Genomic DNA, 24,924 nt, shown 5'->3' with positions numbered 1-24,924 from the left:
TATTATTATTAGCGAAACTATAACCCTATTTCTCTTCCTTTTTTTTTATAAGTTTTTATTTCTTATATATGAAAAATCTATTTTAATGTTGCTACAATTCTTAAAATATTCATTTTAATTGGTCAGTACTTCTCTTGTAGTTTATTTATTTCCTTATTTCCTTCCCTCACTGGGCTATTTTCCCCTGTTGGAACCCTTGGGCTTATAGCATCTTGCTTTTCCAATTAGGGTTATAGCTTAGATAACAATAATAATAATAATAATAATAATAATGATAATGATAATAATAATAATAATAATAATAATAATAATAATAATAATAATGAGTTCTTTGATCTTTAATTTCTAATACGCGCGGCATCAAAACCACTGTGTGAAGCGAGTCCTACTTGAACCACGTAGTTTCTCCCATTTCCACCTCTGCACTGAATGGGCTACTACTACTACTATTACTACTACTATCACTTTACAACCTTTACGTTACTCACTTTGTCAATTTGACGTCTTCAATGAATTTCCCGTTGTCCCCGTAGAGCCATAATCTAAGATTTCCTTTAACCCATTGTTCAGCGTTGCGTGGATAAGCTGTGTCGACCACTACCTGGTAATGGAAATCTGGAAAGAAGAAACTTAATGGTAATAGCAGTGACACGTTAAGAGTATGGAAATATGTAAAGAAAAGCTTGATAATAATCAGTGACACCTACAAAGTAGCATATCCAACAGTCAATTTTTTAGAAAGCTTATATGTTGATCACGAGATTTTAAATTTTCCAATACTTCTTATATCGTTTATTTAATTCCTTATTTCCTTTCCTCCCTGGGCTATTTTTCCTTGTTGGAGCCCTTGGGCTTATAGCATCTTGCTTTTCCAACTAGAGTTGTAGCTTAGGTAATAATAATAATAATAATAATAATAATAATAATAATAATAATAAGCATCTCATTTATGCGAAGTATACTCCAAAAATAAATCATTGTTCTCTAGTCTTAGGTAGTGCCATGGCCTCTGTGCCATGGTCTTCCACTGTCTTGGGTTAGAGTTCTCATGCTTGAGGGTACGCAAGGGCACACTTTTCCTGTTTCCTTATTTATTTTCCTCACTGAGCTATTTTCCCTGTTGCAGCCCTTGTGCATTATATTCTTACCAGAAATATAAAACGTTTAATAGCAGAATAGATTATTTAAACAACACTTATTACCATAAAAGCAAAACCTTTAATGGCTCAATAGCTTATTTAAACAACACTTGTTACCAGAAAAGTAAAACGTTTAATAGCAGAATAGCTTATTTAAACAAAACTTCTCACTAGAAATGTAAAACGTTTAATAGCAGAGTAGCTTATTTAAACAACACTTGCTACTAGAATTGTAAAACGTTTAATAACTGAATAGCTTATTTAAACAGCACTTTTTACCAGAAAAGCAAAACGTTTAATAGCAGAATAGCCTGTCTAAACAACATTTGTTACCAGAAAAGCAAAGGTTTAATGGCAGAATAGCTTATTTAATCTACACTTGTTACGAGAAAAGCGAAACGTTTAATAGCAGAATAGCTTATTTAAACAATACTTTTTTACCAGAAAAGCATACGTTTAATAGCAGAATAGCTTATTTAAACAACGCTTATTACCAGAAAAGCAAAACGTTTGATAGAAGAATAGCTTATTTAAACAAAACGTGTCACAGAAATGTAAAACGTTTAATAGGAGAATAGCTTATTTAAAGAACACTCACAGCAGTATGGTGGAACACCGTCTGTATCCAAATACATCTTCACGTTGACACGATCCTTGTGTGTGTACTCGTCTGCACGTATACCCATGCGAGCACATTGGGAATTGTCATCGCCACATGTAGCACAGCGACCCTTTAAAGTCATTTAAATAAAAATTCATTTCGCGAAGTTATTTTCCCTGCTGGAACCCTTGGGCTTATAGCATCTGCTTTTCCAACTTGGGTTGTAGATTAGTTAGTGATAATAATAGACAACAATCATATTAATAATCTACCCCCAAGTTTGTACTGATTTCAAAATAACACTGTCATTATAATTATACAAACAAAATCTATTCACTCATATATATATATATATATATATATATATATATATATATATATATATATATATATATATATATATATATATATATATATATATATATATATATATATATATTGTGACGAGCTGTCACATTAAATATTGTAAATAAAAATGAATGATTAAAAATACAGTTTTGTATTTTCTGTAAAAACATTCTTATAAATTGTTCTATTCGTATTTAAGCACTTTTTTGTTCCTGTTTAAATGCTCCCTGGACATTCTCTAGTCCAGTACTTTAAAAAGTTTACATTTGTTCTGAAAAGAATGTAACAGATGAGAGAATCACAGCTGTTCATACAGTCAACATCTGCTCGCTATTTTATAGTGGTGCTTAATTGTGGTGTAAAGTGATTATTATTATATATTAGCGGGTGCATTATAGTTTTTTTTTATTAAAGTTAAATTTTTCGCGAGTGTTTCCTTATTCTTGTGCCTGGATCTTGGTGTTTTGGGTTATTAGATTATTTATCAAGTGGTATATTAATTGCTAAATAAAGTTTAAGTTTAAAGTGAACATAATTCCGTGATAAACTAAAACAGACATATTTTGTATTGGTGGTAATTTTTTTTTATTTTTGCCCGCTGACTTGTATTATAACAAGGCCATTACATCGCTACCATACCACCTGGTAAAGAATATACTCGCAGTGGTGACAATATATATATATATATATATATATATATATATATATGTATATATATATATATATGTATATATATATATTTATATATATACTTTATATATATATACATATATATATGGATATAAATATATCGAAATTGTTGTCCCTCTTGATCACAGAACCAAAAGAATTCATTTCATAATAAAACTTTGGCCAGCCAAGGATTCCAACCTTTGTAGAATTAAAATTGAAATGACAGTCGACTACTAAACCTATTAGGCTATAGAGATAAGATTTGATTCAGACTCTGAAGTCAAATTCAAGTTTCTTTCATAGAATCAAAATCAACCTTTCATTATTCTAGCCTATTGGTGAAATTATAACATTTGGTTGTTTTACGATAATTTTATCACTAACACGTTATTTGCCTTTTTTTCCCTAAATAAAGTCACAATTAATTCCAATTCAAACTGTTTAATATTACAAATAGTGAAGCGATTAATGTTCTTATATTTTTTTTTCAAACTACTGTGTTTCTATCCGTTGTATGTTTACATAATTATATTATCTTAACTTATGAAATATTTTGTGTTCTTATGCTTATATTACTTGGCTGTAATTCAAATTTTTATCTTAGAAAAGCGAATGTGTGAGGTTGATATATTAAAGGTGATCGAAGATCAATAAACAGTGTAAACTTATAAGTGTGAATATGAATGGAAAGCCTAATGCTGAATAAGATAATTTGTAATGTAAGACAGGAATCTGATGAAGTAGAATAGTAACCCTACCATTTCAAAAGAGGCGTAGTCGATGCATTCCCTGGCCAGATAAGGACAAGGTTCCTTGAGAGAGTCTGTGAAGAGGAAGATAGCTCTTTGATGGCTACAAGCCACCAAGTCACGAATACCATCAATGAGATCCGTTATGAGTTCAATAGCAATTGCTATGGGACTGCATCCCGGCTGGTCATGCCCTGAGTTTGGATAGAAGTCGACGTTACCCATCGCTTGCTCTGTGCCATACCCTAGACTGAGGATTGAACTTGCATCGGTATGGATGATGTCAACAAAGATGGCGTCAGTGTTGTCAATGCGGATAAAAGACGGCGCGTTGGTGAAATATGGGCCGGCCGGGTCAAGCCCGGTGATGCGCCCTAGCCCGGTAATCTTCTCCCCAGCATACCCTGATGCGTGGGAGCCCAGCGAGTGCCCAAGGAGGTGGATGTTGGCTGGATCAACGCCATATATATCGATAAAGAAGTTGACTAGATAAGCAACTTCTAGACCTACGACTCGTGAGTTGGCTGCCGCTGAATAGTACATTGGAAGGGAACCACCACCCCAGTCCACTCGGATTACATTGTAGTCCCCATAGTTGAGAAGGCTTCGGGTCATATCCTGTGATAAAAGAATGCTGAATATTAATAATAATAATAATAATATACTTAAGAGACTTGCATATAAATATATATATATATATATATATATATATATATATATATATATATATATATATATATATATACACAGTGGTATCTCGTGATACCATAAAGTGAGAGACTGCAAGTTTTACAAACAGTAGAATGCACGAATTTAAACCAGCCTTGGTATAATTTCTGTGGATGTTCATAGATTTCAGGTGAGGATAATAGCTTAGATAATAAAGGTTTATTGGTGGTGCTTGTGTTAGTAGTAAAAGGGCTTAGTAGCATCTGATTAGTACTGAGGTAACACATTAGCCTAGCATTCACGTGGGAGCAGATTAATCCCAGCCTGGGACTTAAGCTGTTTACTGTTGGCCCTGGAAAGCCCAACAGTCCACTGTGATGCCCAACCACCCCAGTATCCTCTCCAGTAAACAGCTTAAGTTTACGTTCTTAGGCTGGGATTGATCTGCTGCCACTCGAATGCTAGGCTTACGTGTTACCACTTTACTAATCAGAGGATATTCAGCTCTTTTACTACTAACACAAGCACCACCAATATAACCCTTATTATCCTAGCTATTATCCTCACCAGAAATCTATGAACATCAACATAAATTATACCCTGGCTGGTTTAAATTCGTGTATCCTGCTGTCTTTCATTGTATTGTATCACGAGTTACCACTGTATATATATATATATATATATATATATATATATACGTATGTATGCAAGTATATAAAGTATGATAATGGTATTATTATTATTATTATTATTATTATTATTATTATTATTATTATTATTATTATTATTGCTGGTCAAGCTACAACTCTATTTGGAAAAGTAAGATGCTATAAGCCCAAGGGCTCCAGTAGGTAAAAATATCCCTGTGAGGAAAGGAAATAAAGTAACAGATAGAATAGTGTGCCTGAGAGAATTCTAACCCAGGCTAGTGGGAGACTATGATACAGAGGCTATGACATTGCTCAAGACTAAAAAACAATGGAATGATTTTGGACTGCTAGCTAAAGAGTCTCTTCTACCCTTACCAAGTAGAAAGTAACCACTGAAGAAATACAGTGCAGCAGTTAACTCCTTGAGTGAAGAAGAATTTTTCTATTATCTTTGTGGTGTCAGGTGAATGAGGAAAGAGGAGAATGTGTAAAGAATAGGCGACTATTCGGTGTATGTGTAGGCAAAGGAAAAGTTAGCCATAACCAATGATGGGACCTATGTTGTACTGTCTGGCCAGTCAAAGTATCCAATAACCCTCTAACGTAGTATCTCAATGGGTGTCTGGTGCATTGGCCAACCTACTACCCAGTTTTCGTGAAAATGCTGTGAACACTGTCTTGCATATGTGAATCAAAATGTTTATACATATCAGTCATTTAGAAACTTATCAATAGTACGATAGTACCACACTTATGAGACATGGTTTAAGTCTTCATAAATCTTACTCAGAGAATATTGGGAGGATATTCAAATGAAATTTTGTTAGGAAATAAATCCAAATAAGGAAGAATAATCAGCCAGTTGAAAACTTGCAGCGAATGGTTTTATGTTGAACAAGCTAACATAAGTCTCTCTTCATAGTTTATATATTACAGATATCTTTTAACGTTGTTACTGACTTTAGAATATGTTATATAGTTCATTCATTACTTATTCTATAGTTTATTTATTTCCTCATTTCCTTTCCTCACTTGGCTGTTTTCCCTGTTGGACCCATTGGGCTTAAATCAACCTGATCTTCCAACCTGAGCTGTTGCTTGGCTAGTAATAATCTTCCTTATATAATAAAGAGCAAGTATCTGGGTATATATATATATATATATATATATATATATATATATATACATACACACATATATATACACATATATTATATATATACATATATATACACATGTATTACATATATATATATATATATATATATATTTAGGTATATATACTATATATATATATATATATATATATATATATATATATGTATATATACATATATATATATATATATATATATATATATATATATATATATATTTAGGTATATATATACATACACATATATTATATATATATATACATATATATATTAATATACTATATATAAATTTATATATATATATATATATATATATATATATATATTATATATATACAAACACATACATATATATACATATATATATATGTATATATATAAATATATATGTATATAATATATATATATATATATATATATATATATATATATATATATATATATATATATATACCTGTATATGTACGTATTTATACTGTATATATATATATATATATATATATATATATATATATATATATATATATACAGTATATATGTATATATACAAATATATATATATATATATATATATATATATATATATATATATACATACCTTTATTGCTACGCTGATTGGCTTTGCCAAACATATTGCTGCATGATCTTTCCGTCCCCTGTGTAGGGGGAGAGGGAATAGTCATACCCTGGTGAGAAGCAATTACCCTGAGAGGTACACTCAGAAACTCCAATCTCCCACAAATTGCCCAAACTGACATGTTGTATTTAGGAAAGGGAAGGGTGTGGGAAGGGTCGTATGTGTGTGAATCTATCTACTGTTATTTACTGAACATTTAACCGTTATTTTTGACGGGTCGCGTACACTAGTAAAAATAATAGTTACTGCATTCAATAAAGGGAGACACCAGACATCAGTTTACCATCAGCCAGTTGGAGAATCCAGTGTCGATGAATCCGTGGATGATGAATTTGATGGGTTTTGATGGGTCGAATGTAGATGCGTCGATGGTCGCTTGGTCTGCCGTGATGAAAGTGTCCTTTTTTTTTTTTGAGGTGTTGTATGGAAGAAAAGAAAAAATGAAAACATTAGAATTCATATTTATTTCAAATAGTCTTTTTTATGTTTAGTATGGGAGAGAAAGAAAAAAATAATTAAAACAGAATTCCTAAATTTTTCTAATCATCTTTTTTAAATTAAGTATGGGAGAGAAAGAAAAAAATAATTAAAACAGAATTCATAATTATTTTAAATAGTCTTTTTTATGTTTAGTATGGAAGATAAAGAAAAAATAATTGAAAACATTTTAGAATTCATAATTATTTCAAATAATCCTTGTTTAATTAAGTATGGGAGAGAAAGATAAAATAATTAAAAACATTAGAATTCTTAATTATTTCAAATATTTTTTTCTAGGTTTATTAGGGGAGAGAAAGAAAAAAATAATTTTAACAATTATTTGAATTAATCTAAGTGAAATAATCTCTCTCTCTCTCTCTCTCTCTCTCTCTCTCTCTCTCTCTCTCTCTCTCTCTCTCTCTCTCTCTCTCTCTCTCTCTCAAATAGATATTAATCGGAAATGGCTGCGTAAATAATTACATTTTATTTATTTTTCTTAAACTAGCTTTTGTTGACTTAAGATGTTCTTGCATATACCAACACCATTCTTCGTAAATTTCAGACGCTCTCACACACATTGATCAACAAGTAACTGGTTGATATTTACATCCTAATTTCCAGTCTTCACTGGGCTAATTTCCTTGTTGGGGCCCCTGGGCTTATAGCATCCTGCTTTTCCAATTAAGGTGGTAGCTTAGCAAGTAATAATAATAATGATAATGATAATAATAATGATAATAATAATAATGATCATCATCATCATCCTCATAATCATAATAATAATAATAATAATAATAATAATAACAAATCTAGATTTTTTTACGATTTTAAATGTTGTTCTAACCATTCATCATCTCCTTCACGCTTCATAGTCGTCAGCCATGTATGCCTGGGTCTTCCAACTCTTCTGATGCCTTGTTGAACTCGGTTGAAAGTTTGGTGAACTAATCTCTCTTGGGGAGTGCGAAGAGCATGCGCAAACCATTTCCACCTACCCCTCATCGTGATTTCATCCACATATGGCACTTGAGTAATCTCTCTTATAGTTTCATTTATAATCCTGTCCTGCCATTTAACTCCAAGACTATTAGATCTCTTATAAGTTAATTTAGAATGTCTTTAAAGATAGTAAAATAACATCAGACATTTTTAAATCGAATCACCATTTGGTTAATTGTTAATTTTCTTTGTTAATTTTATTGGTTCAACTTTCGATGGCCACTAAGAAGTGAATCCGCAGATGTTAAATCCGTAGATAAGGAAGGCAAACTCTCTCTCTCTCTCTCTCTCTCTCTCTCTCTCTCTCTCTCTTGATATATATATATATATATATACAGTATATATATATATTATATTTTTGGGCTCAAGCCATGTCGTCCTGATGGAAGTTCCTATAGGGTAGCTTCCTAGGGTATATTACAACTACGGCGATATTCCCAGAGAATTTACCTTAAGGTACCAGAATTCTAACTCCTGGAGCGAATATCCCTCGTGAAAGGGATATCGCGACATATCAGGGGACGTATTCTTGACACGCCACATGGCAATCTGCACCCCGAACAGAGATTACGTATCGCAGGGGGCAATTGGCAAGAAACGAATTCGGGAAAGAAAAAGGGGGAGCCGCTCCCAAGGCTCCCTATCTCCCGTTTCGTAAGCGTGCCTGGCGCCAATCCTGGCGCCATCTGTATTCCTTTTTGCGTAGCTTAACAACTCGGTGTTTTTTCCTGTGTTTCTCGCAAATCTTGGATTTATTCTACTTTTCTTGACTTCTCCAACTTTGTCGGCCTCTGATAAGTTGAGTACCATGTCTTTTATGTATAAATGTAGGCTCTTGGTAATTTTTTAGGTGATTAATAAGGTTTAATCTTTGTTACAAGAGCCGTAGCCTACCGGAGGCGTCATGGACGCTGTCGCTCGCTAGGTATAAGTTTAGTTAGTCAGAGCGACATTCCCGGTTGTTTTGCTTTAATAAATTTTAGCTATTTAGCGTTACATAGGATTTCCTTTCGTGCTTTAGTATTATTTTGGCGAAGTATTCGCCAATTCTGGCCTACGCTAGGCCATGTAGCCTAGTCGTTTGGTCCTAGTACTTCATGCATGATTTTGGTTTTTCCGAGTGTATTAAAATTTTATTGAAGCTTTAGGCTATGTTTTATACATTTAAGATTATGTGGAATATTTCCAAGATAGTATACGAGTGAGTTTCGGTGATTTAGGTAATCGATTCTCTTGGTGCCTAGGCTAAGTTGCTTATGGAGCCTTAGTATACTTTCTCATACTCCCCGGTTGCTTTCTTTTCTTCGGAGAAGGTATGCAATCCCTTTCCCTCTGTTTAAGCCTTAGGCTTATCCCTAAGTGGTTTATCTGAATTAATTTTCGATAAAACTATACTGGGGTGTTACTGTACCTTCCTGTTCCAGTAAGTCTGGTTCAAAGAGGGACAGAACAACAGAGTTTTTAGTCTGAAGTCTGTGTTTGTCTGGCTTGGGGTAGAGTCTCCCTCGCTGGCCTGACACAGACATAGGAGGCTTAGCCTCCTTAGGTCACTACCGAAGGTTTCTGTACGAGATGATTCCTTCTTTTGTGATCTACCAGACTAGTCCTTGTTGCTGTTCTCGGGGGAGGATAAGTTTCTTTCCCTGGGAGTAGCAACACCTTCCTTGCTTTGGTGCTCTGGGAGCTGGCAAGTATTGCTGGCCTCCCCCCTTGGATCTCCCTTAGGCTAAGATGAGTTTCTTGGCTGCGGGTGATCCGTCACTAAAGCAAGGTTGGTAGGACCCTCTTTTGTCCCTTCCCCCTCTATCTCCGTAATGGCCTAGCCATTACAGTACTGTACGTCATTCTACATCTGGACCTAGAATAGGTTAGGATGTGGAATTGACTCAGTCCCTTGCCGGCCGCTGCCGGCCGGCAAGGGTCTTCTGTTTTGAGTGCTGCCCGGACCTCCCTTGGTCCCTCATCCATGCCTGCCTGCAGAGTCAGACGGCATTGGTCAGGAAGCCTGAATTAGATTCTCCCCTTCCTTATATGCACTCTTTCGGATTGCCGGGCTTGGAGGTAGTGTACACTCTTATCCCGGCATCCATTCTGTTTTTCTTCTAGTGCTGTATCCGACCCGGCTGCCGGCCTATGAGGACGGCAGCCGGGCGGTTGTAGTCCTCTGGTTCTTTTGCAGCCGGCTGGCATCGGTCCTGTACCTTTGCCGGCCGGCTAATGTCAGCCCTTGTCTGCCGGTCGCCAAGAGTGTGGCCGGCAGCCGGGTACTACCTTGTGTAGTTGCCGGCCGGCAGTCATTGCCGGCCGACATTGGCTGTTGCCGGCCGGCAGTTACTGCCGGCCGGCACATGCATTTGAACCAGCGTTCTGCCGCCTTATAGCTGTTAAGTAGTATACTTTAAAGCTAGTTATGGTGTGTGCCGGCCGACAAGTGCCGGCCGGCATGTATCCTCCTATACTGTACTAGTATTCTTCAGTATAACATATACAGTAAGAAGAAAACTATAGTATGGGTTTTGGTACAGCACTGTGTGTTCTAACACTTTTGTGTTTTCTTGCACAGCCCTCTGCTGTTGCCCTACAGATAGGAAAGTGAGTTCTTTCCTGTCTATTATCCAGGATTTTAAAATCATTGCTTAGGTGTGAGCTCCACCTGTTTCCTCTGGAAACTTTGCATTGGTTACTCTAGAAGAGATTAACCATTCGATTTTATTATCTGGAAGGCTGCAGCAATGGGTTGTGAGGGAAACACAAGTGTGTGTCTTTCCTTTCTGAATTGTTATGCTATACTATGCATATCCAGTGATACATAGTTCACTTGATACTCATGGAAATTTCTTCTCTTTACAGAAGGACCCTCCGAAGTGCGGAAGTGTTTTCTGCAACGTCCTCAGCAAGAACCTCTGCGGACATGAGTTTTGTAGGAGACACGCAGCATGCGCTGTCTCCAAGGATGATCTCCGGTATTGGGACCCTCAGGTATGTACTGTGTGCACTAACCTGATTACTGAGGCCTTTGATTCCCCTAGGACGGCGGAATCAAGGGATATAGCAAGGGAGAAGCTTCGTACCTGGGTAAGGGGCTTTCAAAAGAACACCTCTGGCCCTTATCTTCCAAGTGAGAAGATGAGGGCGTATCTTTTCCCTAAGGCATCAGCTGATGCAGTGATTCCCCAGCCTCAAGAGGAGATCCCCCAAGTTCAGATCCAGGTGGATGCTGAAGTCGTGGTCGTGATGCAAGACATCCAGTTAGATGACAGGATGTCTGACGTGGACGAGCGTCTGGAGGAAGACCTCCTGGCAGAAGCCCAGGATGAAGTTCAAGCCCCAGACGTTGTAGAGGAAGAGGTCGACGAGGTGTCGGCTACTCCGGTTCAGATTCCGGAGCCTATTCCCTCAACATCGGCCGGTCTCCCAGTAGAGCTGGGACAGGCCCTCTCTTCTATTGTTGGAATGATCCAACAAATGCAGAAGGAGAATCAGGAGAAGGCGGCTGCGATGGAACTGCGGATGCAGTGCCTTGCAGAATCACATGGGCCCCAGAAAAAGCTCAATGTGAAAGACCTTCCCTTGTGCTCAGATGCTAACCCATGGAGGTATGCTGAGCACATGCCGATGACGACTGGAAAGATCGTCATCTCGGATAAGCTGGGCTCAGTTCCCCTGGAGGAGGTGGAATTCTGGCCCAGCAAGGCATCATATCCGGACTGTTATGTCCGGCTGAGGAAGGAACCAGCTTCAAAGGAGGAGACAGAGCCGAAGGAGGTCATAGTGATGGACCATGCTAAGGCTCAAGCTCTACTTTCATCCTCGATGAAAGAGAGGGGCTTCTCTAACTCAAAGGTAGCTGCATTGAGCAAGAAGCTCCCTTCCTTTGTGTCCTCGCCTGCTAGAGCCTTCCCCTTTTTACAGAAAGGGTTTGCGGCTGTACTAAAAGCAGTCGAGGCCGGCAAGCCTTGCCCCTCCCTGGAGGAGTGTAAACCCTTGTCGCTGGCCCTGCCTACGGACCACAAAGACTGGAAGGACGTCCATCTTACGTTCTCAGTTGGAAAGTTGGAGGCTGATATTGCCGGACGTCAGTTCGGCGAGGACCTCCCTAAGCTGTCTGACTTTCTTTTGCGAAGAGAGTTCGAGACAAAAGAAAGACTGGCTGCCTCAATATCTCTTCAGACTACTCTTGAGACGATGGCAAGTGACCCTAAGGTCCATGAAATGTTCATGGTGGTGGCCAAGACTCATCTGGCCACAGTGACGAAGGACCTTTATGGCTTCGTCAAGGCAAGGAGAGTTTGTAGGGAGTTCGTGTTCACCTCGGCTACGGTGAGGCACGAGCCAAGGAAACTAATCTCCTCCAACATTTGGGGAAAAGACCTTTTCCCTACCGACTTGGTCAAAGAAGTTGTTGATAAGGCCGCCTTGGAGAATAGAAACCTTCTCCAGAAGTGGGGCCTGGCTATCAAAAGAAAGTCTTCCCCGGATGAGGGTCCTCAACCAAAGAGGAAGACTATGAGGACTAGGCTACCGTCTCGGCCAGCCAAGCCTTTTAGACAGCAACAGCAACTGCAATTGCCATTGCCTCCAGTGCCCCAGATCGTGGCACAAACCCCGACCACTTTTCAGTGGGTACCCCAGGCCGTGTCGACACAGTCCACGGCATTCACCCCAGCGTTCGAAGGGCAGTCTACTTCCTTTCGAGCAAAGCCTAGAGGAGCAGCCAGAGGCTCGTCTAGGCGCCCCTCAAGGGGAAGGGGATTCAGGGGTGGTCGTGGTCAGGGAGGCAAGACCTCAGGACGGCAGTCCAAGTGAGATGATACCGGTAGAAGGGAGACTTCTGAAATTTCGGGATCGGTGGACCTTCGATCCCTGGGCCCACAGCCTACTCAAGAATGGACTGGGCTGGAGCTGGTACAGCACTCCACCCCCGTGCCTTCGGTTTTTCCAACACTCCACCCCCGTTCTGGAGGAGTACGTTCAAGAACTGTTGGAGAAAAATGTGATCCGAAAGGTGAAGTCCATCAAATTCCAAGGGAGGCTGTTTTGTGTTCCCAAGAAAGACTCGGAAAAGCTCAGAGTCATTCTGGACTTGTCGCCACTCAACAAGTTCATAGTGAATTGCAAATTCAAAATGCTAACACTGCAACACATAAGGACCTTACTGCCCAAGAGGGCATATTCCATCTCTATAGACTTGTCAGACGCCTATTGGCACATTCCAATCAGCCGTCGACTCTCCCCCTACCTAGGGTTCAGGCTACAACGAAGACTATACGCCTTCAGAGCCATGTCATTCGGGCTAAACATAGCCCCAAGGATTTTTACGAAGCTTGCGAGCGTAGCTCTCAAACAATTACGCCTAAAGGGAATTCAGGTAGTAGCCTACCTGGACGACTGGTTGGTGTGGGCAGCATCCGAGACAGAATGTTTGCAAGCTTCCAGTCAAGTGATCCAGTTCCTAGAGTACCTAGGCTTCAAGATCAACAGAAAAAAGTCTCGACTTTCTCCATCTCAAAAGTTCCAATGGCTGGGAATCCACTGGGACCTTTTGTCACACCGTTTCTCCATCCCGGCGAAGAAAAGGAAGGAGATAGCGGGTTCTGTCAAGAGACTTCTAGATTCCGAAAGGATATCAAGACGCGTACAGGAGAGGGTACTGGGCTCTCTCCAGTTCGCTTCGGTGACAGACCCAGTGCTAAGAGCACAGCTAAAGGATGCAACCGGAGTTTGGAGAAGTTATGCATCAAACGCGCGAAGAGATCTGAGAAGACCAGTTCCGCTTCGGCTAAGTACTCTTCTCAGGCCTTGGTCCCAAGCCAGACATCTAAAGAAGTCGGTTCTTCTTCAGCCACCTCCCCCGTCGGTGACAATTCACTCAGACGCCTCGAAGGAGGGATGGGGAGGTCACTCTCATTGGAAAAAAGTCCAGGGGACTTGGTCCAAGCTATTCAAGACCTTTCACATAAACTTTCTAGAAGCTATGGCAGTGCTCCTTACCTTAAAGAAAGTCTCCCCGCGTCACTCGATCCACATAAGATTGGTGATGGACAGCGAGGTAGTTGTGAGATGCTTGAATCGACAAGGATCGAGGTCACCACCTCTCAACCAGGTGATGTTGGTCATCTTCCGATTGGCGGAAAAGAAGAAGTGGTACCTGTCGGCAGTTCACCTTCAAGGAGTCCGCAATGTGACAGCGGACGCTCTATCCAGGTTCACACCGATAGAGTCGGAATGGTCCATAGACGCAGGATCATTCTCCTTCATTCTGAATCAAGTCCCAGAACTGCAGATAGACCTCTTTGCGACGAAAGACAACAAGAAGTTGCCCCTGTACGTGTCCCCGTACGAGGACCCCTTAGCGGAAGCAGTGGACGCGATGTCCCTCGACTGGAACAGATGGTCCAAGCTTTATCTGTTCCCTCCTCACAACCTTCTGTTGAGGGTCCTCAACAAACTGAGATCCTTCAAGGGGGTAGCGGCAATAGTGGCCCACAAGTGGCCGAACAGCATGTGGTTCCCCCTGGCATTGGAACTACAGCTGAAGTTTGTACCGCTACCAGATCCAGTTCTGACCCAGCGAGTCCAGAAGTCGACTGTCTGCGCTTCATTACAGAAAACCCGGACCCTGCAGCTCATGATTTTCTTTCCTTAGCGGTGAGAAAGCGTTTCGGGATTTCGAAAGCCAGCATAGACTTCCTTGAGGAATATAAGTGCAAATCTACTAGAAGGCAATATGAGTCATCTTGGAGAAAATGGGTGGCCTTTGTCAAGGCGAAGAATCCGCAGGAGATCTCGACAGACTTCTGCTTATCTTTCTTCATCCACCTCCATGGTCAAGGATTGGCAGCTAACACGATTTCAGCGTGTAAGTCTGCTTTGACAAGACCCATTCTATATGCCTTCCAGGTCGACCTAGGTAACGAGATCTTTAATAAAGTCCCGAAAGCCTGCGCTAGGCTCAGACCTTCAGCACCTCCAAAGCCCATTTCATGGTCTTTAGACAAAGTTCTTCATTTCGCTTCTCTGTTGAGCAATGAAGAGTGTGCGTTAAAGGATTTGACACAAAAAGTTATTTTCCTATTTGCACTCGCGTCCGGGGCCAGGGTTAGTGAGATTGTAGCCCTCTCGAGAGAGGCAGGTCGTGTTCAGTTCCTGGATGGGGGAGAACTGAACCTGTTTCCGGATCCTACGTTTCTCGTCAAGAATGAGTTACCCACCAACAGGTGGGGTCCCTGGAGAATCTGCCCTCTGAAAGAAGATGCATCTCTATGTCCAGTAGAATGCCTAAAGGTCTATCTTCATAGAACTTCAGACTTCAAGGGTGGTCAACTATTCAGGGGAGAAACATCAGGCTCAAATTTATCTCTGAATCAACTCAGAGCGAAAATCACATATTTTATTCGCAGAGCGGATCCTGACAGTACACCCGCAGGTCACGATCCGAGGAAAGTTGCCTCATCCTTAAATTTCTTTAATTGTATGGATTTTGAACATCTCCGTTCATACACTGGCTGGAAGTCTTCCAGAGTGTTCTTTCGCCACTATGCGAAGCAAGTAGAGGAACTAAAGAGATCTGTGGTAGCAGTGGGTCGCGTTGTTAACCCTACTGTTTAACTCTGCGAGGAACAGTGGTTTTAATTGGGACAATTAATTCCAGGGTGAGTGTGTAGTTACATACTGTACTACAAACTAAGTGAGGGCACTGTGTTGCCCATGTAGACTGTTCCATTTCCAAAGGGGAACCTAGCATAAGTGCAGACATGTGTGCCGAGCGTTTCTAACGCTAATGTCATTGATTTGTAATACAGACTTTTATGACTTTGATACCTCGGTATCTTAAAAGTGGCATTTAATGTTTTTTCTTTCAGACAAACAAGTTTTGTTTACTATCATACTTATGCTTGAAGTTTTGGGTTATCCTCTTCTATATATATATATATATATATATATATATATATATATATATATATATATATATATATATATATATATATGTAATTGTGGTTAACCTGTCTATTTATTGCCTGTCAATAAACTGGTTCTTGAGAACCTTGCGTCTCCTTCACCTGTGTCAATTTATTGGTATAATTGAGCATTCATTCTATGTACCTTATCTGGGATAATTCTAATAGAATTGTTCCTTTATGCAAGCTATGTTGCATTGGTTTTCCTCCTATGCGGATATAAACCTTTGTCCAATACAAGTATTGTGCGGAGAACTGGTCGATATTTCATATTGACGCAGTGGTTCTTTACAAACTATGCTTTACTTAATATAGGGTGAGACCACTATATTAGCTTGCCTGGTATTCATACATAGGTATATGTACTCTTTGAGACTTTTCCAGAGTCTAGTAGGACTCTTCCCTGTAGGGGGCAGGAAGCTCTAACATGGTTTATAGTTAGTTGAAAAGATGTATAACGGTAACATCTTAGGTCTCTAGGTCTAGTCGACCGGGAAAAATTACCTCCGGGGAGTACGGCACGTTCTGAGAATCCACAGATACAGTAATGCTCTGGTATACTTCCATCAGGACGACATGGCTTGAGCCCAAAAAACGGATTTTGAGCGAAGCGAAAAATCTATTTTTGGGTGAGATGGCCATGTCGTCCTGATGGACCCGCCCTTGCCTTTCTAAGAAAGGGCTGTAGGACCCCTCCCTACATACAGTATCTGTAGCACCTCGTGTACGCTACAAGGAATACAGATGGCGCCAGGATTGGCGCCAGGCACGCTTACGAAACGGGAGATAGGGAGCCTTGGGAGCGGCTCCCCCTTTTTCTTTCCCGAATTCGTTTCTTGCCAATTGCCCCCTGCGATACGTAATCTCTGTTCGGGGTGCAGATTGCCATGTGGCGTGTCAAGAATACGTCCTCTGATATGTCGCGATATCCCTTTCACGAGGGATATTCGCTCCAGGAGTTAGGATTCTGGTACCTTAAGGTAAATTCTCTGGGAATATCGCCGTAGTTGTAATATACCCTAGGAAGCTACCCTATAGGAACTTCCATCAGGACGACATGGCCATCTCACCCAAAAATAGATTTTACGCTTCGCTCAAAATCCGTATATATATATATATATATATATATATATATATATATATTTATATGTGCGTTTACAGTATACTGGATATGTTAATATATAGACATTACATGTGAATATATATGTATATATATACACATACTTATACATATACATATACATAATTCATTAATTATCCTATTGCCAATATCAATAAATCACTAAAAGTTAATTTACACAACCATAATCGATTTCTTCCCCATTACCTCACCTTGTTCTCCCCATTATCTTCTCTCGTATGCAGAAGGAACCTCGTGTTGATTTCGCTTCTTGGGTCAGGAAGGACATTAAAAGGCCGTCCTGCCCAATACCAATCGTCATTAAGGACGAGACAGCCAAGGACATCGTCACACCATTTTGTTTCCTTCCCTGAAATTGTAGGATGTGAATTTTTCATATGATAATAATAATAATAATAATAATAATAATAATAATAATAATAATAATTATTATTATTATTATTGTTATTATTATTATTATTATTATTATTATTATTATTTCTAGTTAAGCTATAACACTAGTTGGGGAAATAGGATACTGTAAGCCCAAAAGGCTACAACAGGGAAAAATTACCCAGTGAGGAAAGGAAATGAGGAAATAGATAGATATATATATATATATATATATATATATATATATATATATATATTCTATATATATATTTATATATATATGTATATATATATATATATATATATATATATATATCTTTATATATAAATATATATATATATATATATATACATATACATATATTTATATATATACATCTATATATATACATATATGTATATATATATATATATATATATATATATATATATATATATATATATATATATATATATATATATATATTTACACATATATGTATATATATATATATATATATATATATATAATACCTTATATATTATATATAGATGGAGTGTATATATAGATGAATATTTACACACCTTCAATTAGATATCCCTTTCTGTATCTTGATTTGCGTTCATTTCCAAATTTCTTGTTATCATCTTCCCAAGGGCATTGTTTAAGTCGTTCATACTCTCTACCATAACTTGCTTAATAACGTTCTCTAGACTGAAGTGGTTTCATTGTATTGGACAAAATCACCTGCTATATTCCCATGGGATACAAGAGATAGGCGTTGGGAAGCCACATGACGAAATTATAGTGTATGCGACCCGTCAGGTAGACTGATTAAATATTTAGATATATATGCTGAGCGTGACCGGGAAGAAATATATTTTTATTTTAGGTATTTTCTTTTAATTTCCATGAATAGATAGGAATGGTAGGAAGAGAGAGAGAGAGAGAGAGAGAGAGAGAGAGAGAGAGAGAGAGAGAGAGAGAGAGAGAGGGGGGGGATATGTTTATAATATTTCTAATTTTCATATACGTAAAAGGATCCGCTCTCTCTCTCTCTCTCTCTCTCTCTCTCTCTCTCTCTCTCTCTCTCTCTCTCTCTCTCTCTCTGTTTGTTTTTATTTGCTAAATATATTTACATTGGAGTGTGAGAGATTTTATTAGGTACCGAATTAGAAGTTGGTTTGTGAAGCTTAGATTATTATTATTATCATTATTACCTCCGCCACTGAAGTTGAAGGTGGTTATGTTTTTTTCCCGTTTGTGTTTTTGTTTGTATGTGTGTTTGTGAACAGCTTCCTGGCCACAATTTTAATTGCAGAGTAATGAAACTTGCAAGGATAACTGTTTTGTAAAAAGCTGGAAATTATTACATTTTGGAAGGTCAAGGTGAAAGGTCAAGGTCACGGTCAAGCAAAATGTTCAATTCACGTAATGAGCCATAAGTTTGAACATCGTTGTCACAGAGACTTCAAACTTGGTTCATATTTGAGTGTATGAAAACTCACGCCAATTAATACATGCTAAGGTCAAGGTCGAGTGTAAGGTCAAGGTCAAGCAAAAGGTAAAATTCAGGTCATCAGCAATACGGCCACAATTTTAATCGTGAAGTAATGAAACTTGCAGAAATTTTAAACTGTTATGTAAAGAGCTGGAAGTGATTAATTGATTTTGCGGAAGGCACAGTGGTGTCGAGAAATGAGTGGCCGTGGCGGAGGTCTGCACTCTCAAAGTGCTTATGTAGTTGTTATTATATTTTGGTAAAAGACCCCCTCTAATACATGTCTCATTGTATATAATTGTTGCCTTAGTGGCATTAATTATATAAAGGACTTTCTCTTTTTAATTTTTTCCATACTACAGTTTTCCAGGAAACTGGAAATATTCATATTTTTTATTCGAAAAATATATCAGGCCAAATTTGGTATACTCATCTTCTTTACTTGTGAATATACAAATTTAATAATACACAAACTAATATTAGATAAATCTACAGGTTGTCGGCATTAACATAATGTCACCTATGTATCAAAATCACTCTAAGAATATTCTTCATTTGGGAATGGATAATATTCTTAGTGACTTTGTAAACAAAGAATATTACTAAAGTGATTTTGGGAAAGTAATCCTAATTCGAAATTGAAGTTTTGCGAGTGTGTAATGTTACTTTGTGATAGTTACTTTACTTTTGACTAACTGTACATTTATCTAAAATTATTCTGTACATTTGTATGTGTATATATATACACCCATTATATATATATATATATATATATATATATATATATATATATATATATATATATATATATATATTTATTTATGTATTACGTATCAGTCACAAAACTGCACGTGACAGATTTTAAAGTGTGAAATCCACAGGAAACAGGAAAGTAATAGACAAGATACCAAGCGCTTTCGTGTATTACGTACACGTAATACACGAAAGTGCTTGGTACCTGGTCTTTTCCTTTCCTGTTTCCTGTGGATTTTACCCCATATATATATATATATATATATATATATATATATATATATATATATATATATATATATATACACACACACACACACACACACACACACACACACCAGACTTAGCCTGATAATTTTTTCCTCGCGAAAAGTATGAACATTTCCCGTTTACTGGCAAACTGTATTGCGGAAGCTAAGAATAAGTTAGCGGTAATAGAAAAAGTCTTGTGTAAAATTAAGGCAACCGAGGCAGCGATCATATACAATGAGATATTATTATTACTATTATTATTGTTGTTGTTGTTATTGTTGTTGTTGCTATTATTTTTCATTCATGTTTTTCTATGATTGCATGTCAGACAAAATGAGAAAATATGAATGAAAAAGATTTAATCATAACTTAGCATTACCAAATAAAGAGAGAGAGAGAGAGAGAGAGAGAGAGAGAGAGAGAGAGAGAGAGAGAGAGAGAGAGAGAGAGAGAGAGAGAACCATCTTTTCTTGACGAGGGAGGTGTGTGTGTTTATCAACGCTTTATTGGTATAGTATTGATTTAGCCTCATCTTATTTTATCAAGGCAATGTACATTCTACAAATTTGCTAAAGATTATTTTTTTATTTTGTTCATGATATTCTATCTATATCTAATTTCTCTTCCTCTTGTTTTTTTTTTTAAAGTTTTTATAGTTTATATAGGAAATATTTATCTTAATGTTATTACTTTTCTTAAAATATTTTATTTTTACCTGTTTCCTTTCCTCACTTTGCTATTTTCCCTGTTGGGGCCCTTGGGCTTATAGCATCCTGCTTTTTCAACTACGGTTGTAGCTTAGCAAGTAATAATAATAGTAATGATATTGTGACATCACACTGATCTTCTTCATTTTTCTTTCATAATTTGGGACTCGAGAAATCCAAAAAGTGTCTCTCTTAAAAACACTTTTATTTGTCCATGATATTGTGACATCACACATCTTCATTTTGCTTTCATAATTTGGGGCTCGGGAAATCCAAACGTTGTCTCTTTCAAAAGCACTTATTTATGTAAACTAATCTGTTATGATGGTAGTTGGATGTGATATTACAGACAGGGGTTCAGCAGATTGAAAAAGCTAAAAAAGAAAAAATGTCAGAGACGTTATGATAACTTAAGATTACGAATGTGGTACGGTTGTGTTTTCTAGGTTGATAATTTTGCTGTTTTTATCCTAAAACACCCACTCCGTAGATATTATTATTATTATTATTATTATTATTATTATTATTATTATTATTATTATTATTATTAGCTAAGCCACAACCCTAGTTAGAAAAGCAGGATGCTATAAGCCTAAGGACTATAACAGGAAAATAACCCAGTAAGGAGAGGAAATGTGGAAACAGACGGAATAATGGCTAATTTTGCTGGTTTTGTCCTAAAACACCCTCTCCATAGATTATTATTATTATTATTATTATTATTATTATTATTATTAGCTGAGCCATAACCCTTGTTGGGAAAGCAGGATGCTATAAGCCCAAGGACCCCAACAGGAAAATAGCCCAGTGAGGAAAGGAAATAAGGAAACAGCATAGTGTACCTGAGTGTACTTACTGGAATTCCTCCTGGATCACCTCAGGTGATATATCTCAACAAAGTAAAACAACAGAAAACAGCGGAAAAGAGTTTTATATCCATCCATCCATAATGGACGTGTCCGTTTGTTAGTTCTTTTACGAAACACGTTCAATACTTTTACTTACTGGATTTACTCTGTTCCCAGTTCACAGCTTCGGAAGTTCTCCAAGTTGGAATAGAGGCAGCTGATGAAAATCTTACGAGTGTTGTTACGAGACTAACTGCTAAGATTGGCGATACTTTCATTTTGAAGCGAGGACGTTATGTTCTCTTTCGTAAAACAGCAACACTAATGCGAAACTGCAGATGTTTTTAGCAGATAGGCCTATGTGGTTGCCTTTTTATAGCCTGTAATCTTCTCCCGTATCTTTTTATAAGTCCTATTTTTCTTATCTTTAAAGCAGGTCCCTTGGGACTAATACATAAGGTATGGTTACTATAACAACAACAGCAAATGCAGCTGTTTTCAGTCCACTGAACAATAAAGAACTCAGACATGTCCTGGGAGTTACCACAATAACAATAGTAAATGCAGCGGTTTCTAGCCCACTGTAAGACAAATGCCTTAGACATGTCCTTGCGGTTACCACAAAAACAACAGCAAATGCAGCTGTTTTCAGTCCACTGAAGGACAAATGCCTCAGACATATCCCTATTCATGTCTGGGATTTGACCATTTCATCACCACGCTGGCCATTGCGGATTGATGATAGTGGGAGACTTTCGACAAGAATTAAATTATACAAAAGACACAGACTTTGGTACACAACACAATCGTTTCGAAAGGCAGAAGGATCAAGTCTCCTCAAAATTTTCCTGGTTAGATCTCGAGAAACAAGGAAAATAGGGTGAAAATGGCCTGCATGTTTTTACCAGATAAGAGTAACATAGTGCGATGATTGTAGGGCTATTTATGCACACCCCACGAGGCACACTGTAGGCAGTACTTATGGTTCGTTACACCGTCCCGTTGCCACCTTTTATTCATCCAATGTTTATCTTTCTAATTCACCTCCTTCTCAAATTCTTTCATCCCTTCGCTTGCCAACCTCTCTAACCCTTAATGGGTTTAGCCTCATTTGTACCATGGAGATGATTGACATCCCCGGACCTAACACTCGTCTATATTCCTTAATCTAAAATATTGTGATCTCATTTCTTTGTAAAGTAGACAGGAAACCTCCAAGGGCCATTGGCTGGAACTAACTTTAGGTGGTTTTAGAGTCATTGGAAAGGAATAGACAGTAGTAGACGATCAGTCAGTTTGCTTGAACATAAGACAGAAGTATTTTCATTCTGTCTGAAGTAGCATATATAAAAGAAAAGGAATGGAAACAGTATTTAGGGATTTTCTGGGTTCCCACAAATTTCCCAGAAGGAAACGCAAGGGAAATATAGCATTTATAGCTGGGTTTCGATCCAGGGAAGATAATTTTAGTGTCAATAATTATTGATACAAGCAAAAATGCTCATGCCCTTTTTGTGTGTCTGGCACCCAAAAATTTTAGGCCTATTTTTTTGGGTGTCAGGTGACCTAATGTGGCCAGCACAATGTCTGGCAAGTGTCAGTGTTTGCTTCATCTTTCTTTCTAAATCAGGCTACAGTAGTTTCTTTCAGTAGCTTTTATCTACTTCAATTTTCCCACAGCTAAGGGTTGGGGGTCAACTTTTTGGCGTATCTAACAGATAATTTGTCTGGCATTGGCTATTCTGAACTCTGAGATGTGTTCAAGTTTATAAACTTTGTTTCAAATGGGTCAAAGAATGTATGGTCTCGCCTATTTTTAGGCCTATTTTTTAGGCTTATTTTTGTTTTTGGCGGACCAAATGCAGCAATCAGTATGTCTGGCAAGAGTTACCTTGTATTTTTTAAAATTTTATCTTTCATTCTTAAGTAGTTTCACTCAGTACCTTGTATGTTTTATCTGCATCCATTTTCTAGAGCAGAGGCTGGGGATCAACTGTTAGCGTGTCTAGCAGACATAATACCGCAGATAATTTGTCTGGAATTGCCCATTTTGAACTCTTAAGAAATGTAAAAGCATATAACCTTTGTTTCAAGTGGCACTAAGAATATTTGGTCTAGCCTATTTTTAGGCCTATTTTCGTTTCTGCCAGTCCAAATGCAACAATCAGTATATTTGACAAGAGTTATCTTGTACTTCTAAGATGCCCTCTTTCATTCTAAAGCCTGTTTTTAGTCCTATTTTTTGTTTCTGGTGAGGCAAATACAGCAGCGAATTTTTCTGGCATGGACCATTTCATGATCAGTGTGATGTGTAAGCTACCCTTAGATACATTGTGTATGGTACGTATCTACATTTGATCGAGCTGAATTTTTTCGTCCCTTTAGGGGGTCCTCAGGGCCCTAACACAGAAGGTGGTCCCCGGCAGACGTCCAGTTCTTCATATGCCCTATCATTTTCTAAGTGACCTTACACTCCACCCATGGTACCACATTCATATGCCCAAACTCCACCTAGCTGCCGCTCTAACTCTCTTGGGGTAGAGTGCTGTTGAGGGTACACTCGGGCACTATGTTATTCATATTCTGTTTTTTTTTTTTTTTATTTTGTTTGGACATGTAAAGAGACGAGAGGAAGACCATCTGAGAAGGAAGATGATGGATATTGGACAACCATGGGGGGAGAAGGTTAGGAATGTAGACAGATGGTTTGGACATGTAAAGAGACGAGATGAAGACCAATGGCTATGGAACTACCTGTTTGGAGAAAGTTAGGAATGTAGACCGATGGTTTGGACATGTAAAGTGACGAGAGGAAGACCATGCGATAAGGAAGATGATGGTTATTGGACTACCAGGTGGGAGAAGGTTAGGAATGTAGACGGATGGCTTGGACATGTAAAGAGACGAGAGGAAGACCATCCAACAATGAAGATGATGGATATTGGACTACCAGGTGGGAGAAGGTTAGGAATGTAGACAGATGTTTTGGACATGTAAAGGGACAAGTGAAGACCATCCGATAAGAAAGATGAGGGATATTGGACCACCAGGTGGGAGAAGGTTAGAAACGTAGACAGATGGTTTGGACGTGTAAAGATACGAGAGGAAGACCATCCAATAAGGAAGGTGATGGATATTGGACTACCAGGTGGGAGAAGGTTAGGGATGTAGACAGTTGATTTGGACATGTAAAGAGACGAGAGAAAGACCATCTGATAAGGAAGATGATGGATATGGGAGGTAGGAGAAGGTCAAGTAAACCAAAATTGTGATAGGTTGAACGCGTGAAGAGAGTTATTACTGAGTTGGGA

General features: G+C 38.1%; 1 protein-coding gene across 1 annotated transcript in view; it reads right to left on the bottom strand.

The window, feature by feature from the left end:
* The window catches only part of LOC137650499 (pancreatic triacylglycerol lipase-like), a 26,599-nt gene extending 1,675 nt beyond the window's left edge, over positions 1-24,924 (bottom strand). The window contains exons 1-6 of the mRNA XM_068383729.1: positions 21,771-24,924; positions 17,392-17,549; positions 6,906-7,022; positions 3,519-4,127; positions 1,738-1,870; positions 489-615 (exon numbers count right to left, since the gene is read on the bottom strand). Of these exons, the coding sequence (XP_068239830.1) occupies positions 489-615; positions 1,738-1,870; positions 3,519-4,127; positions 6,906-7,022; positions 17,392-17,549; positions 21,771-21,891 (1,265 nt within the window). The 5' untranslated portion in view covers positions 21,892-24,924. The remainder of the gene's footprint in view (positions 1-488; positions 616-1,737; positions 1,871-3,518; positions 4,128-6,905; positions 7,023-17,391; positions 17,550-21,770) is intronic.

This window comes from Palaemon carinicauda, chromosome 1 (genome assembly GCF_036898095.1).
Source record: "Palaemon carinicauda isolate YSFRI2023 chromosome 1, ASM3689809v2, whole genome shotgun sequence".
Taxonomy (NCBI): Eukaryota; Metazoa; Arthropoda; class Malacostraca; order Decapoda; family Palaemonidae; genus Palaemon; species Palaemon carinicauda.
The sequence above is the reverse complement of the archived record's forward strand: the minus strand, read 5'-3'. Positions and strand labels throughout refer to the sequence as shown.